The sequence below is a fragment of the Anthonomus grandis genome, chromosome 6, assembly GCF_022605725.1.
Source record: "Anthonomus grandis grandis chromosome 6, icAntGran1.3, whole genome shotgun sequence".
Taxonomy (NCBI): domain Eukaryota; kingdom Metazoa; phylum Arthropoda; class Insecta; order Coleoptera; family Curculionidae; genus Anthonomus; species Anthonomus grandis.
In genome coordinates, this window is record NC_065551.1 from 35562533 (window position 1) to 35581240 (window position 18708).

Here is an 18708-nt window from a genome sequence, read left to right on the forward strand (position 1 = left end):
CCACCACCACAATATGTTCAACAATTGGAGCCTCCAATAACAAACTCCGTTTACCTAATCCCAATAACAAAAAATGAACTAATAAAATACATCTCAGAACTAAAAACGAATAGCTCCCCTGGACATGATGGTATAAGGGCCGATCTTATAAAAAAGACCCATTTAGAAATTATAAACCCACTTTTACATATACTAAATTTAATTTTAGAAACAGGTGAAATACCTTCACAATTTAAAATTACAATTGTAACTCCCATTCACAAAAAAGGTACCAAAACCTTAATAAATAATTATCGACCTGTCAGCCTCATTAGTAACTTTTCAAAAATTTGTGAAAAATGCATAAAACATAGAATAATAAACTTTTTTAAACTAAACAATGTTTTATCCACAAACCAATTTGGATTTGTTGAGGCATGTAGTACAGAAGATGCGATGCATAGGTTAATAACTGAGGTTGTATATAATTTAAACTCAAATAAAAGGTGTTTAGCGGTATTTTTGGATCTTGCCAAGGCATTTGATACCGTCCCTCATAGGGATCTTCTCAATGTACTTGAAAGATATGGAATAAGGGGAAGAGCCCTTCAGTTCTTCTCTAATTATCTGTCGGAGCGGTATCAGATGGTAAGGCTAAATAATGTGTTGAGTGAAAAACGAAAAATAAAAATTGGCATTCCTCAAGGAACCGTCTTAGGCCCGATATTATTTATAACATATTTAAACTCCCTTTTAAAATTACAGATTTAACAGTATCTTATGCTGATGACACGGCAATTGTTGTTTCGGGAGATTCTTGGGAAAGCATAAGGGACAAATCCATGAACATATTGGTAGAAATAAAAAACTGGCTAGAAACTTCTAAACTAACTTTGAATCTAACAAAAACTAATTACATAGCTTTTTCTTTGACTAGTGTAAATAGACCTGACTATACCTCGATTTTATTTAATGATGATTGCATTAAGGAGACCTCATCTACAAAATATCTCGGAATTATAATCGACAAAAATTTAAAGTGGAAAACACATATTGATCATGTCTCCAACAAAGTCCGAAAACTCTTTCAAAAATTTTACTTGCTAAGAGAATTTTTGAATAAAAAAACACTCACTATCATTTATAAATAATTTGTAGAGTCAATTTTAAAATACGGAATACGGGTGTGGGGAGGACTTTATAATAAGAGCTTATATAAGTTAAATATAATACAGAAGTACATTTTAAAAATAATTCTTAAGAAAAACCGTTTATATCCTTCTTATTTGCTTTTTAATAAAGATATTCTAGATATTAGATCGTTATATATACTTACAACATGTTCCTATATACACACTCAACCTAACTTAAAGATTTTGATAGATCATTCCTATGAAACAAGAGCTAGATATCACGAGCACATAAAAATTCCGACAAGTTTAAATAATCTTAATCTGAGGTATATAAACTACTTTGGCCCAAAACTTTATAACTTATTACCAAGAGAGGTAAAAATATGTTCTAGAATGAAAAGATTTAAATTACTAACAAAGAATGTAATCTTTGAAAATCACCATCAATTTGTAAGGATTTTTAACTAGTTTTTGTGATTTTATGTCTATTTGGGTAGATTTAGGAGATCTATGATGTTAACATTACTAATCTTTTGATTGTATATGCAAATTGTTATAGTAGAATTGTTTTTGTTTTGGTTTTCACGGTGTAGAATAATATTACAAATAAATGTAACAAATTATTAGAAAACTTTACTACGCACATACAGATGTTTTTACATCTAGGTGTTGAGTACTAAGACTTGTATAAGATATAGCTATAGTTTAATTTTTGAAATAATTAAATAATATTCTATTGTAATAACTGATATATTGTGAAAATAAAGAGTCAGCAGCTGTTCTGGTGTATACAGTTTTTTCGTTTTGAAAAGCACTCCGAGTTTTTTGGAAGCCGCCCTGGCGACCTCGGCAACGTGGTCATGCCAGGACACACTGTTGGTGACTTCGTATGATTCAATACATGACATAAAGACCATGAATATTTTGAAGCTCACTTTTTAGCTGGTTGAGGTATTATAATGTCAAAGTGAATAAAATTGATAATGTATATGGTTCTGTGGCTTTTGTTGGACTTGTATGTCTTTTTCTCACATCACCTTTGCAACAACTTTCTTATAGTGTTCTTTGCAGAATTTACAGAGTGCCAATAATAGCCCTTAACTGCGTTTCACGATCAAAATACTGACTTATAGTGCACGTACAATAATTAAAAGAAATTCCTACTACATTGGCAGTGAAAATTGTACTAAATACATTTTTCAGTTTGCCAAAGACACCTCGAAGAATTCAAACTATTTATTTAATATCAACCAGATTAACGTAATATGATGAATGTGATAACGTTCAAAGGAATGTCCAACAAATATTAAACACAATTTATCTGAAGTAACTAGGTTTTTTCGGTTAAAGATAAACGGCTTTTTATTGCTCGTCTCCTAGACCATTTTGGTGTGTGTATGTTTAGTTTTACATGGAGCATTCACCATTTTATAGTTCATGAATTTTAAACGTTATTCCAGGCATTTGAGCCCATTCACTATATTCTTTTATTGAACGTTATAACAATTTGTTACTGTTTACTGGTCAAAATTCAATACAACAAAAATCGAAGAACTGATGATGGATTGAAAAAATCCGAAACTCTGTTAAATTTACCTAGAAAGCCTATTAAAAAATACCCATTAAAAATCACAAACCTATTTTTTTTTAAATTTAGATGTTCATTTGCCCGATGCCTTCCCCAATTTTTTTACTAATTAATTATCATTTTTATTTCAATTCAATTTGGTATTTTTCCAGGTTAAGAAGTCATTTAATTTTATTTCAGTAAATTTTTTCTCTCTTCCAGGCTCTTGAAGTCATTTTTCACTTGATTCCAGGCATTTAGTCAAGTCGCTTATGTCTCAGATATTTGGTTAAAATCACTCAAATGCCTAAAAAATTCCTTCAAGAGCCTGAAATTCATAAAAAATTACTATTGGAAGAACTAAAAAAATGATCCAAAAGCCTGGAATAATTAGAAAACGCTTAAAATTCCTGGGCATGATAAAAAATTCACAAATTTCGGTTTAACATGTTTCATGCGATTCCAATAGGTTAGATCCATTCACTAATTTCTTCTATTGAACATTATAACTTCAATTAAAAAAAATCAAGGAGTCGACAACATCTTCAAAGAACTCGAGTCTTTGGTTAAATGCAAAAACAAATCTGCAATTTTTACTATGTATCTTAATAAGACCGTGTTCACGTTTATCCGGCGCATTCGCCAATTCAGTTTACCGATTAATTTTCGACTTTATTTCAAGCTAATTTGTTATTATTCCGACTTTAAAAGTCACTATTAATTTCACTCCAGGAAAACGGTTAATTTTTTTATATCTTCCAGGCTTCTAAAGCCATTTTCAATGCGACTGTCTATTAATTCCACAACAGTACTGGATGTTCTTCGACATCCAGAAACTTAGGTGCAGTATCTGTGAATTTGTGCTCCCGTTTTAAGCCTTTTGTAACAAGTTGTTAGTTATTACTAGGGCTCGGAATTTTGGATAATTATGTATTCGAATACTCACTTCGTTTTTTTTTTGAATATTTGAATTATTCACTATTCGAATAATCATACAAATATTCGAATATATTTGAATACTTGAGTAATTAATAGATATATTTAAATAAGGACCTCTCATACAAAATATCTTGGGATATACTTTGACGAAATTTTAATTCGCATATACATTCTTAATGTCTATTTTATTATAAATTTTAGATAAAAGTGACATCATATATTAACTCAGTCAATTCAAAGATACAGAATTTTAGTATGGGGGAGAATTATACAGGGTGTCCGGAACCTAGATGCAATCCTTTAAGAGGGTGATAGCTGACTTAATTTCAAACATTTTAAGCTAAGTATGTGTAGGTCCAAATTTGTTTATAAATTTTTTATGGCAATTTTTGCATTTTTCTCAAGAAATACCAAAATTTCACACTTAAACGGTAATAGAGCGCAAGTTACAATTAGTATCGGAGTTTCAAAGTTTATTTTGTTTTGTCTAATGTGTATTAATAAAAATACGATCAATTCCAAGCTTCTGTGTAAACTTATAGAAAAAATAGAGACATTGAAACTTTTTAGTGCGGTGCGAATCGATTTTTTCCAGTCGCCTTCCGTCCAGCTTTTTTAATATACTAATTACAGTAATACTAATTACTAATACATTTTAGTGGTCAAACCACTCAAATCGAGCAAGAGATACTTACACAATGATTTGTGAATGATGCTTATTTCTTAAGTGATTCCATAAATTGCTTGTTCTTGACATTATACAAACAAAATTTGCATTCTACGCGATGATCCGTTCTATTAAAATATTGCCAAATTTTGCTTTTGAACTCATATTGACTTACTGCTAGACTTACTGTTAATTGAGTCAATTAATTTAAAATTAACCCTTATACAGTATTTAATAGTTCGCTTTTATACACAACCAGAGTCAATTACAACTAGTACAACTACGCCGTACCGTGTATCGAATATGCGAATATTCGAGTATTCAAATATTCGAATATTTGTTGAAATGAATAAATTTGTTTGCAAAAACTTGATATTTAAATATTCCAATATTTGAATAAACCGAGTTTGATTCCGAGCTTAGTTATTACTAGTGTTTGTTCCCTAAGAAGACGTTTAATTTTATCTGGCGCGTTCACCAATTTTTTTAACCAGCCGTTATTCGATTAAATTGTATAATTTTTGATGACTTGCAGGTTTAGGAGCAAATTTTTATTTTATTCCAGGAGTTTGGATAATTTTGTTCTTTTCCAGGCTCTCAAAGTGATTTTTCACTTGATAACAGGCATTTAAGCAAGTTTCTCCTATTAAAAAGAAAGTTCCCTCCGGTGCCTGGAATTCATAAATTTTAAATTCCTGGAAGAACTAAAAAATTACCCAAAAGCCTGGAATAAATAGAAAATTTTCAGTTTTAATTTTTTTATGTGATTCCAGGTATAGTTCACTTCAGAGATCTATTAGAATCTTTGATGTGCCGCGAATAGTCCCTGTGCCAGTGTTGCTTCTATTGTCACATGACATGCATGTTTAAATCGCAAAATTTTATGTGGAAAGACTCATAAAGTAATATTCTAAGCGATATTTAATCATTTTATTAAATAAATAAATGTTTTAAGCATTTTTTTAAGAATTTATACATTTGATTCATAAAATTTAACTACATGCGCCCACGTACTATTTTGTTAGACGTCTGACCTGAGTCACAGGGACTCAAGCGTGAAAAGTTGCACAGGTCCGGCCTTAAAATTTATTATTCGGGATTAGTTTTATTAAGTTAGAAATGCAGGATAGTTGATAGGTAGATAATATTTAATTTAAATATAAGTAAGATTTAAGTACGTAAAATGAGTTTAACCAAAAATTTTAATTTAATAAGTTTAGTTTTTAGCGCCATCAGTGGCCTGTTTATAACAAGTGATAAGAGAATAGGTGGTACGAATTACTTAGGCCAAAGGGCCAAAGGTTTGACACAAAAGGGTAAAATGTTTTGGTTTGTCTTCAAATTTTATATATTTCCTTTTCTTTGGGTATTGAGATTTATTTTTACTTGGTGGTGATTATTAATGGGGATTTTGGCTGCCATATTCAATGTCCTTTATTATTGTTTTTTTTTTTAATTAATACATATTATGATAATATACTCGTGAAAACCCCCATCTCTATATTTCGTACCAATCTCTTTTGATAAAAAGTAATTATGTAGTCAGAAAAGTGGAAGTATATTTTTTTAAATCAAGTCTTACTTGTAAAAAACACACTTTATATCCTGAATGTAATATTTATTAATTTGTTTGCCTCATATTCAGTTATTGTGCATAATAGGAGAGATTAGATGAAAATTAACAAAGATAAATGCTTATACTAAAAATCTTATACAAGACACTACATTTTAAGTATACTGAATCCTAAAACTACAGTGAGGATACTAAATACTTTTATAAATTTAACCAGTCTTTTGAATCTGGCCCAAAGAGTTAATACAATTTTCTAAATTCTGTTTTTTTGCCTTTGTTCTTTAGCAGTTTCTTCCATTAAGGAAGGAAACAGTTTCTCTGTTGCTGCTATGGATTTCAACTTCATCTCGCACATCAGCATATGGATACTAAAGCATTACATTATAATTATATTCTTTATTGTGTCGCTTAAGGACAAACAGGGGCAGTAAGCTGTAAAAAACAAAACTTTAAATTTGTTTAATTAATAAAAATAGGGTTTTCTTACTATGGCAAAAAAGGGACTTTTTTCCAGAGAATGAAGGAAGAAACAGTCTTTATTGTGTCGCTGAAGGGCATATATTGCTGCATGTTGTCAATGAGCCAAAAGATAAGATTGGAACAAAATTCGTGATAGGGACTTACTAATTTTTGATCAGTTGACTGTCGTTTCCTATAAACCCATTCAATTTTTTTACCCATAAACACTCTATTATTTAAATGTTATTTATGAAAAAACGTTTGAATATTAAAATGTATCAATATCTTTTTGACACATAAGTTTATCTCTATCTAGCTTATAAAGGAATGAGATAAGTACACTTTTATGTCATATAAATGTTGACAAATTGTTATGTTTTTACAGGCACTCCTGAAATAAAAATTCCAATTACTTAACTTGCAATTTTCTTGGCTCTTAATGAATGGATTCTAGTAATTTCTTCAAAAAATAATAAAAAAACTTTTAAAGTAGTTCATAAATCAACAATGGGAAAATTTTGACTGTTAGAACTCAAGGTATAAGTAAGATGCCAATAAGAGACAAATTTTTTCCTTCTGGAATAAAATGTCCATTTTCTTCCGACTTTTAGTTATTTTTATAGAAAAGACTAGGAAAGTCTTCAAAGTAGTCAATAAATCAATAATAACGAAATTTTTACTACTAGAATTCAAGATATTGGCGGGCCAATAAGAGACAAATTATTTTTTTTCTTACAGGCACTCCTAAGAAAAAAAATCCAATTTTTTGACCTTTAGTAAATGAGTTTCAAGCGTTTCTTCAGAAAAGACTAAAAAAGCCTTCAGAGTATTCCATAAATCAATAATTTCAAAATCTTGACTACTAGAACTCAAGATATTATTGTGTCAATAAGGGACAAATTATTTTATTTTTTTACAGGCACTCGTGGAGTGAAATTTCAATTGTCTTGACATTTAATGAATAAATTCCAATCATTTCTTCAGAAAAGAGATGGCCATAAATCCATAATTGAAAAAATGTTGATTTTAAAAAATTTAAAATATTGGGGTGCCAATAAGGGACAAATGTTTTTTTTCGCACAGGCACTCCTGGGATGAAATTGCAATGTTCTGGGCTTTTAGCTAGTGGATTTTAGTTATTTCTTTAAAAAAGACTAAAAAAATCTTCAGAATAATCCATAAATCAATAATTGCAAAATTTTGCAATTAAATTGCAAATTAATACATTTTCCTTCTTGAAAAAATTACTGTGGTTTTTATTAAGTAAGAAAAAAATGTGACTTTTGTTGTAAATTTCTTCGTCAAAAAAAATTCCTAGACAAACACGAAATTTGATCCTCAACTGCGACAACAGAGGAAAGTAAGCTGTAAAAAACAAAATTTTAGACTTATTTTCTTAATAAAAACAATGTTTTTCTTACTATAGCAAAAAAGGGTTTTTCCCAGAGAACGGTGGAAGAAGTAGTCTTTATTGTGTCACTGAAGGGCAAACAGGGGCAGTTTTAATACTAAAACAAATCCACAAACACAAATAAAAAAACACACTTCCTCACAGTAAATACTGCAAAAAATTCAGACGAATACAGACCAAATTCTAAATTCACCACTTTCATAAAAGGGGAAAAAGGAAAACCAGCAAAACATATCAAATAATAATGACCTCACCTGACCTCCCTCCCAACTATTAAAGGTGATAGACCCATCCTTAAAGATTTCTTTAAAAACACGTCGAAAGTAATACAAAAACAGCCCATAAATTTATCTGGGTACGGCCCCGTAATTCTCAAAATCAGTGGGATAGAGAGAGATACACAATCACTTGCACAGCCTAAAGTAGGAATCGCCAGAACGCAGATGTTTTATCTTTGTTTAATAGACTGGCTAAAAAGAGGTGACAAGGCTGTGAGTGCTGGGAGTGTTTAAAATATTTTGTAAGATGCTTGGATTTTAGTCCGCGGTCAATTTTTTGATATTATTTTCTTTCTAAAAATGGACATTTTCGAAAGAAAAATAAAAAATAGGATGATTATAGAAAATGATTTCATAGATAAACTATATAAAATCTTACCATTTAAACATGTATATCATGCGACAATAAATACGACATAGGCGCACGGACTAGTTAGTGCGGCATCTGCGACACATCAAAGATTCTAATAGATCTCTGAATTGGACTTTACATCCACCCATTTCTTCTATTGAACTTCAATATAGAAAAAATAAAATAGTCGAAACTTGCTAAATTGATGTCAAAAGAAATCTATTTTTCCTACTAAATTGCCTTCAGTTTTATCCAGTGCATTCACCATTTTTTTTCACTAGCCAACGTTTCATTACATTCTACTTATTTCCGGTAAATTAAAAAATTATGCCTTAGAAGTCATTTTTTAACTTATTCCAGGAATCCGGATAATTTTTTGCTTGATTTTTGACATTTATAAGCATTTTTCAAGTCTTCCATGGTTTTTGAACTTTAGAAAAAAAATTATTTCAAATGATTCCAGGCATTTAGTCACACAATAAGTCAAAAATGCCTCTTCTGTCTTCTGTAATAAACAAGAAATGCTTTAAAATGCCTGAAACATTAAAAAAATTAATTGCTTTATTAAACGATTAAATTACTTGCAATTTAGAAGAAAAAGATACCATTTCTATCGATAAAAACGTTGCATGTTTGCTCGGTGCATCCACCATTTTTTACTAATTAATTTTCTCATAGCAGATATTTTTGGTTTAACTTACCCTAAGGACTCCAATAAGCAGAAACACGCGTCAGGTGGCATCCATATAGACACTTTTTTGCTTTGAAGACTAATTTCCAATTACAAAAAAAAAACAACCAATATATCTTCTTTAAAAAAATTTATTTTATACAGGAAGAGTATCATCAGCTGCCTTTGACACGCATATAACTAAAAAATGTAAATAAATGCAACATTAAAAAACATGTATAAATAAAATTTAAAAAAATGAAACATATAAACCTGATCACGAACGTATTATATAATAAATAAAAGAAAACTTTAAGCAACAAAAAATGCTTATTTTTGATCGTTTATGTTTGTTCAATTAAATTTTGGCAGGATAGAGACGAAAATCAGCTGAAATTACTGAAAACGAACAAAAACAAATCGAGGTAGATTTACTATTGAGATCACATACTATTGAGTATTATTCGGGGAAGAACTGAAAAGTTTGAATTAATTTAACATCCCTATCCTTGCCATTATTTTTTACAGCGAAAATGGTTGATTTTTTAGGTTAAGAGATCACTAAACCCTAAAATTTGTTTATTGGCTGACGTTCAGTTAATTATTAAAGAAGCACAATTTTTTTTTTATTTACTTTTTTTTAAATATACATTTCAGGTCTAATTTTATGTCCTTTACCTTGGGACTTATATTTGATTATAGCCCAGGAGTAATTTTTTAATGTTTCTTAGGATTTTGGAGTATTTTTTTATTCGACATCACATACTAGGGTGCATCCACCGTTTATTTACAATGCAATTGCTTAAATTTAAGAAGGGGGATTTATAGTCTCCAAGAATCAATATAAAAAATTAATGATGGTGCCAAACAACCGAAACGTTTAATTTTTTTTAGTCTTACCGGGCGCATCCACTATTTTCCTTCTTTCTTTCTCGTCACTCCACGTTGTTTTCCCAGTTTTAGGATTCATATTTGGTTTTATTCCAGGTATTTTTTAATGAAATTTCCTATAGTCATATTTTCATTTAATTGTTGTAAGTTTGGGCATGTTTGTTGTTCAGAATAATTTTTCATTTAATTCCAGGCATTTGGAGTAATTTTTCATGTTCGTTAAACAATTCAAATTAAAACGAATTTGAAAAACCTGGAAGAGATTAAGGATTGGCCAAATATAGAAAAATCTACAAAAAAAAATCGCAATATCCAAATACCTGGAATAAAGTGAACTAAAACTGTGAAAATTATTCAAATGTTAAAAACTGGCCTAAAAGTTACGAGAAATGAGCGATTCAATGAAGAAATGATCAAACAATTACCGAATCGAATGAACGAACGGTTGCAGGAACCTGGAAGATATTCAAACATTTTCCAATTTACAAGACTGAATTAAATCGAATCTATCAGCAACAAAAAGGCGGAATGGACATGAAAAAATGCGTTTAGACCCCTGGAACAAACAAGAAAGGACCCATCAGCCTTAAAGTAAAAAAAAATTACCATTCTTTTACTCGATTTGAAGACCCTAAGAAGCCGATACACGTTTCAAGCATATCTGCTTATAAAATCTTTAAAAAAAAATTATTGGTTTATATAATATAAACCCTGTATAATGTTTCTTACTATTTAAAATTTTATTTAATTTGTTTTCTGGATTGTACCTCTTTAATCTCTCAAGACCAACATACATAAAGTAAGTGATCTCTAAACTGGAAAAAAACAACCACCGTTTCCTCAATAATAATTTAAATAAGTCACGTGTTTGTTCACAAAACGTTCGGAGATTCGGCCACCGGTACTTTCCACTTGAGTTGCTCGCCGATTTCGTACAATTCCGCTAAAGCCTCGCCCACTTTGTTCGCCTCTTTCAGTTCCTTGTACTTTTTGTAGAGTTGTAGGGCCGCCCGGGCGTCTTCTACCGAATCGTGCATGTCACCCTGGATATTTATCCCTAGAAGGTAATACAAATTTTACTTTATAATCGACACTAGGGAGTTTAGTATTTATTGTTTTTGTGCCTACATTTGGATCAAGAGACGGAAGAATTTAACGTAGTTTTAACGTATATCAAAGTAAAGCAAAATTTGCTACAAGACCTAAAAATTGTTAAACCAATCTATGACAGCATAAAAAACAGAACTTCTGATCAAAAACCAGGATGAGCTAATGATAGAAATAGGTTCTGAATCTGAAGACGAGGACTCTAGATTAGACACCGCATGCATTAATTCCTGTTAAGAAGGGTTTTTTTTTTAATATTGTTTAATAAAAGTAATTTCATGTTTATCTATTGCTTTAGTATTTAAAGATTGCGAACTAGTATAAAGTTATATTAAATTAAACTAAAAATATACACTCGTCTACACTCCCTTTAAAAATATTTGTCAACTCGACAATAATTAAAACATTTTTTAAAATAATTTCACGGTTGATTAATAGCTTGACAAACTGTTTTGAAAGATCACAAAAAATTCAAAAGTTACTTCTTTTAAAAGGGGTGTGATCCTAATGTAATTTAATGACAGAAGATATATGAATATATTATATTTTATATTATTAGTTAATTTTGAGAATGCCCTGTTCACCTCTCACTTTAGCAAAGGAATCCATGTATTATTAAAATCAACTGAACAAGTAGCTAAGCATTTATCTTCATTTAACAGTACACTTTCCTTTAGTTAACGTAATTTTGAAATTGATTTCTTGGCTAAAATTGAGTTTATTCTATGGTTATGCATGTCGAATGCATGTTGTGTAATTTCGATTTTTAAAAATCATTGTTTTTTATCTAAGATTTATGTTCATTAATTCTTACATATTTAATGATTAACATATATAAATTTATTCAATATGTTAATACAAGGCAAATTATATTTGACACATATATGAGCACTATGGATACAATCTGTGTGAACACTTTAGTACAGTTGATGTTAAATTTTTTAAAATGTGTTGAAAAAACTGTAGCGAGTAAACGAAAAAAAAAAATTATATAGAAAACCAATTTATATTATGTACAGTAAACCAAGTAGTAGTTTTGCCCCTTATTTTATTATAGCCTTTACTTATCAAGTCCTTTGGTAGCATATTATAAATTTTAAGTATTGCATAAAAAAAGGGTTTAAGGACAATTGTCAGTTATCCAGGGTTTTTTGTTGGTCATACAGTTTTCATATTTTTTTAATTCCAGGCAGTTGAGAAAAAAACCTGTTTTTAGAAAAACATTTGTAGGTACACGTGTTATTCCAGGTATGTAGTTAAATTGCAAAAAAAGGAAATAAAATTTGCCCAGGCACTTGGATAGATTTTTTTAATGTTAATTGCCTCGAAGATATAAATAATAATAAATAAATGAAAAATAATATAATAAGCCTTAAAGTCTGGAAGACGTAAAGAAATCCGCTAAAAACCTGGAAGAAATAAATAATTATCCTAAACATTTGCAACACATAAAAAATCACGCTAAATACTTGGAATAAAATTTAATATTATACTTAAAATTAACTACAAAGGCAGCTGATGATACTCTCTCTAGTTTTTGGAGTAACTTTTCTTTTAATTCCAGGTTTTCAGGGTTTTTCCCAGAATCATAAATTATCTCTTTATTCTATTCAAACTATTAAAGTAATTTTTAATTTTATTCCAAGCATTTCGTGACTCATTTTTGACCGAAAGTCTGGAAGAGAGAAAAAAATACGTCAAATGCCTGGAATCGTTTGAAATTAATTTTCAATTCATAACTGAAAGACTTTTCTATATACAGGGTCCGGCAAAATGATCTCCCACATTTTGATTTTTAATAAAAACGCCAATGTAAATGCTATTTATATTTTATTTTTATTAACTAAAAATATATGGTATGCCATTTTGTTTTTATTAAGTTTTGAAAATTACAGTGGCGACCATTTTTTTCGGCACACATTCGAAGTTGATTTCTCAAAGTTTCCATTACTCGAGCAGTAATTCGAGGCGATATTCCTGTAATTTCTTGGCGTATTGCTGCTTTCAATTCGTCAATGGTTCGGGGAGGATGTTAAAAAACCTTCTCTTTCAGGTAGCCCCAAAGGAAAAAGTCGCATGGGGCAAGATCGGGTAAACGCGCAGGCCACGGAACGAGATTATGCGTCCTGGAAACCTTTGCCTTAACAGGTCCATTGTCCTTCTTGCCGTATGAGCTGTAGCCCCATCCTGTTGAAACCACACATCCGGATGTTGAAGTTCCCTAAGTTTTGGTTCCAAAAAATTACGTTGCATGTCGACATATCGATCAGCAGTTACGGTAACCGTTACCGCTCCTTCTTCAATAAAATACGGACCCCCAACACCAAAAGAACCAACAGCACACCAAACGGTAACACGTTGGCTGTGAAGTGGCCTTTCATGCGGATTTTCTGGTGCCCAGTAGCGAAAATTCTGCTTGTTCGCACAGCCAAATAAATGGAAATGAGCCTCGTCACTCGTTATTAAAAGCGCATTTTGTGGGACGTTTTGAAGAATATCATTGGAACATTCTCGGCGATTTTCCCAGTCCCGTTCACTAAGTTCTTGCACGATCATCATTTTGTATGATCGGTGTGCAAAATTCTTCTCACAGAACGATCTGACAAACGCAAAGCAGAGACATGTTAAACAGCTGAACGTCTTATAGGAGATCGTTCAACTGCTTCTCTTACAGCTGCAATGTTTTCAGGTGTCCGAACACTACTTCTGGGTCTACCAGTTGATTTTTTTTTTAAGGCTGAAGCTCTAAAATTTGAAACCCACAACAGTATTGTTTTGCGATCTGGAACTGGATCATCAATCTACCAAGCGCAAAGTGAGTACGAAAATTTCTTTGTGTCGTCGTAATCACAGATTTGTTACTTTTAAAAAATGTTTCGATAACGAAGGCACGATGCTCGCCCGTCCAGTTCATGCCAACCGACTACGCTAAGCTGGCTCTCTCTTTACATTTTTTATACATTTTTTGACTTAATTGACAGTAAAATAATTTTACTGTCATCCAGGAATTTGAGTAATTTTTTTCTTAAACCTCCAGGCCTTTCATTAATTAATCCTCGGCATTTGGGTATTTTTTTTCGATTTCTTCTAAACTTTTAAATTATCTTGGGTTTACCGTAATCTCTTCCAGGTGTTCAAAATAATATTAAATGCTACCTGGAAGACATAAAAATTATTTAAAGTTTAGGAAATTTTGAATTTTATTTTCTTCCACTTTCACTTTATTTAATTAATTAGAAATAATTATTACAGGCCAGGATTTTTGAGATATTTTATGAGTACGGGAAGCAGAAAAGTGTATAAGGCACCTGGCACCTGTTTCTGCTTATTGGCGTCCTTAGGGTAAAGCAAACCGAAAATTAGTTAATGCTTTTACCGTCTAAAGGGATTTTAAGCACTGTTCAGGACTTAAAAATATCTTTTTATAAATTCCACACTCTTAAAGGAATTTTTTAGGCAGATAGATCATTTTTTTAGGCAAGTGTCTATAAGGTACGAAAAACATGCTTAAAAACCCGAAATATTAACTTTTAAGGTCCAAGAGACATGTAAGTGGTAATCAATGTCTAAATTGATAAAAATCTCTGGAATAAATTGAAATATTGCTCCTAATGTTGAAACCCATAAAAAATGACCTAAATTCTTTCAATTACATGGATTGATAAAGAAAATTGGTAGGAAAAACAGGAGAAACTTGTTCTGATGCTTGGAATTAAGACATAAAAAATTATCCACATTATTAAAATAAGGTCAAAAGATGTGACTGTTAAAAGCTAAAAAAGATCAAAAATTCCTTGGTATGCCTTAAATAAATTTTTAGATAATTTTTGGTAGCTTTCAGGTTTTTGAAACTGTTTGTTTTGTTGATTTTATACTTTTTTTTATCTCTTTCAGACTTCTGGGTCAATTTTTGATGTGTTTCAGGAATTTGTAAATATTAAATGCCTGGCAGACATGAAAAATTCCCCTAAAAATCTGGAAGAAACAAAACATTACCCCAAACATTTGGAATACATAAAAAAATCATTCTAAATCCTGGAATTAATTTAATAATAATCCCGAAAGAATTTACCATTGACTTTGTGTCTCCCCAATCTCATATGATTTTCTTAATGTTTCTGCTTGTTGACGTCTTCAAAGTATGATTATCAAATTTAAAAAAAATCAACTGAATGAGACTTTAATTTTTGTTTTTTGCATAATATTGTAGCGTGAAATAATGTTGAATAATATAATCACGCAATTACTTCAAGCAAAAGATCCAATTGAATATATTGGTTATAAATAGAAATGCAGAAATGTTTGCCTCGAAACTATTATAAATACTCTTCTATTATTTCAATCATTAGCTGCTCTAACTGATTCAAACTACTACTTATACACGGTTGATGGTGTAACATAATTTTTTCTCAAATTACCTAAAAAGTGCCACGCCAAGAACCGCAACGAGACCATCCGATGGTGCCGTAAATGAAACAGCTGAACGGTGTCTATAATCTGATCGGGGGGCACCACTAAATTTATCACCCTGTAAGAACAACATTAATATAATGAAGAAAATTATTAAAAATTTACAACAGAACAAGTCTCGCTTCCAAAAAATATATGATGCAATATATTATAGCTTATAGGTTTTGCATTATCATTGATAAAAATATTACTTATGAATGGTCAACAACATACTTATACTATAGTTTTTGAGACCGAGACTTTAACTTTTTAACATCTTGTTGTAAATTGTATTAGACTCTATTTATAATCTATATAGAATTAATTGTCATTTAATTAGAATTAATAATCTATATTGAACATAATCTTTTCAAATTATTAAAAAAGGACAATTTTCTTACCTAAAGTCATTTTTTAGTCCGTGGCCGACGAACACGACGCCGTTATCTTGTAAAAACCGCAATTTGACGTACGTGGACTTCAAAGTGGTCAAATGTTTCGAGCTAAAATTGGCGTCCAAATCGCCCGGTTTTATTCCCGAAAATTTCGTTAAATAGTCGACCACTTGCTCCTGGGTGGAAATGTAGTCGTCTATAAACGGGGTGCCTTCCAAGGGACCTTGACTAAAACAAACACAATTATTATAAGAATATTATAATTATTACTAAAATTCATTTCCTATTACATAGAAGCACAATAAAGAAACGTAAACAGGTTAAAATCATTTGCATTAAAATTCTAGATTTTCTAAAATTGAGTTAGGACTTGAATCTGGCTTGAATCTTATACTAGGCATCATCAGATCCACTTGTGTATTCACTAATAAAAAGAACGAAAAAAGGAGCAAAGAACTTATTGTGAGAGTTTATTTAATTACTATTTAAGTGCCATAATATTCAAATAATAGCAAATATCTAGATTGATTTAAAGCATAACCGAAGCTCACAAGCTTAAATTAGGCTATATTTTAGAAAAAGCAAAAATGAACAAGTCCCAATTTACGATGATATTTAAATTTCTGACGATTTTAAGGTAGGATAATCTCTGAGGCAGCGGTTTAAATTCGAGCTAATATGCTATGTAGCGCTGTTTAATTGCAAGAACTATTATAACAAAAATTAAAACCGCAGATCACCGCTACACACGCAGAATTTACATGCATTAACAAGAAAAACATAAATGGTAGTAATTGTTTAGTAGATCGGAAGTACGTCCTGATTAGTTATAGATAGTTGGCACATATTTTATATCACCCAATTATTTAAACTCACCCTCTGATACAAGTGATCCTCCCTACGGACATTTGTGACGGTTTCACGGTGGTCATTTTCCCATCGCCCCTTAATTCCGCCTCCTCTTGGTTTAATGTGACGAATTCCGCGTCCATCGCGACCAAATCGCCCGCTTTAAAACCCTCGTTATTCAACAGTGGGGTGAAAGTGGTCGTATTTATCGGGGTTACGATGTACGTGTCGTCCGTAAACACATCCTAAATGATTAATAAAGTTTGTTTTTCATTATTATATATATTAATAACATTAAAACTTGTTTTTAATATTCTAAGGTCTTAAGAAGGCGATTTAAAAATATATGATAAAATCACCGACTGTCTAAGTATCTTTCTTAAAATTAAAAATATGTTCTTGCATTACTTTTTTTAAGAAATATAAATATTTTTAATTTTAATTCCAAAATAAACAATATTTGTCTTTCTAAAATTGATCATATACCTACGAGATCTAGAGTTATAATAGCATCGGAATCCTTTAGATTATTAGGATATATTTTTCAAATGTATAAAAAAATTGTAAAGTTCATTCAAAAAAAAATCAAATTGATCTTCATGAATTTTCATAGCATTGTTTGGAGCCCTAGGTATGATATTTTAATACACCTCTATATACAGATATTTTATTTTTGTGTAAAGTTGTTAATGGTCACTTTTTAATTTTAACATTCCTCACAAGCTAACCTCAGATTAAATAAAGCATATTTAATTCCTTTAAAAAAGACAAATTTTGCTCGAAATTTTCATAGCAGCAGTAAACATTATAAGTATTTGGATTTTTTTTAGTACATCCCTAAACTTTTTCAAAAATGCCTTGAAAATTCTTCTTGCCAAATTAAGTTGAGTTCGTCACGCTTTTGTACCTATTGCAACGTAAAGGGAAACCAAATTGTATTTGCTTATTCGAATTTAAATCAGTAATAGTTAATATTGTAAATACCATTTTGGGTTTTTTTACCTGACTCCGTTTTTGTCATTATTAATAAAGTTTAACGTCCCTACTGTTAATTGAATAAAAAGTGCCGACGTTTTGGCCCGCAACCAAGCCATCTTCTTAAAGCGAAATAGTCCTGGAGATGGCCTAAATAAAGACCGAAACATCGGCACTTCTTCTAGAACCATATCAGCTTTATTAAGTCCTAAAGCTACTACACTTTCTCATTGCTCTTGTCTTATTTGGGTTGAATCTATTATTAAAGTATATAGATTTCAACTACTATTGTTAGACTGTGCTATTATTGTACTATAAATCAAACGTTCTAGCGTCTTCAGGGCTAGCAGCATTTAATTTTTGTTCATTTAAATAAATAAAATCAATTTGTTTTTTTTTTTTGAACAAATTGTAAAATATGTAAATATTGCTTGTGTAAAATAATCTAGATCTTGGAGTAAGGACTCTTGGATTCGATCCAGACACTTTGAGCGATTTTCTCTAGAAATTTCACATCTCTGGATAATGATCAAAATCCTTATTGGAACCCAGTTTGATGGATCTTCTGTTCTTCGATTTTTGGGTAATTTTTTAGGCATTTAGAGCCACGTTTAGAAATTGGTGTTCTTTTTTCGGTCTTTGGGTTTATTTACATAATTGTGTGTAATCTTTTTCGATTTTTTAGAAACATATATACAGGGTGATTCAAAAGTAAGCGGCATCCTTTCAGGGGCGTAATCCTTGTATGAAAATAAGGCAAAAAGTTCATATTAATATGGGTCCGAAATTGCTTCCTAAGGGAGCTACGCCCCTTTGAATAGGACCCCTTGAAGACAATTTTTTCTTAAATAACTTTAAAACCCTTTAGAATTAAATTTTGAAAATTGGTGTACTGCATAAACATTTCGTTGTGAATAAGATTCTAAATTCAAATTTTTTAAATTTTATTCAGGTGCGTCACATGCGGGGGCTGGTAAGGGTAAAACATCCCTTTTTCTTTTACTCTTTAGGTTA

At 30.8% G+C, this 18708-nt stretch overlaps 1 protein-coding gene across 2 annotated transcripts in view; it reads right to left on the bottom strand.

Moving 5' to 3' along the window:
- Window positions 1-9164: 9164 nt before the first annotated feature.
- The window catches only part of LOC126737524 (PAN2-PAN3 deadenylation complex catalytic subunit PAN2), a 31842-nt gene continuing 22298 nt past the window's right edge, over window positions 9165-18708 (bottom strand). For both annotated transcript variants that reach the window (XM_050442448.1, XM_050442447.1), the window contains exons 18-21: window positions 16747-16964; window positions 15877-16098; window positions 15445-15554; window positions 9165-10976 (exon numbers count right to left, since the gene is read on the bottom strand). In XM_050442448.1, the coding sequence (XP_050298405.1) occupies window positions 10792-10976; window positions 15445-15554; window positions 15877-16098; window positions 16747-16964 (735 nt within the window). In that variant the 3' untranslated portion in view covers window positions 9165-10791. The remainder of the gene's footprint in view (window positions 10977-15444; window positions 15555-15876; window positions 16099-16746; window positions 16965-18708) is intronic.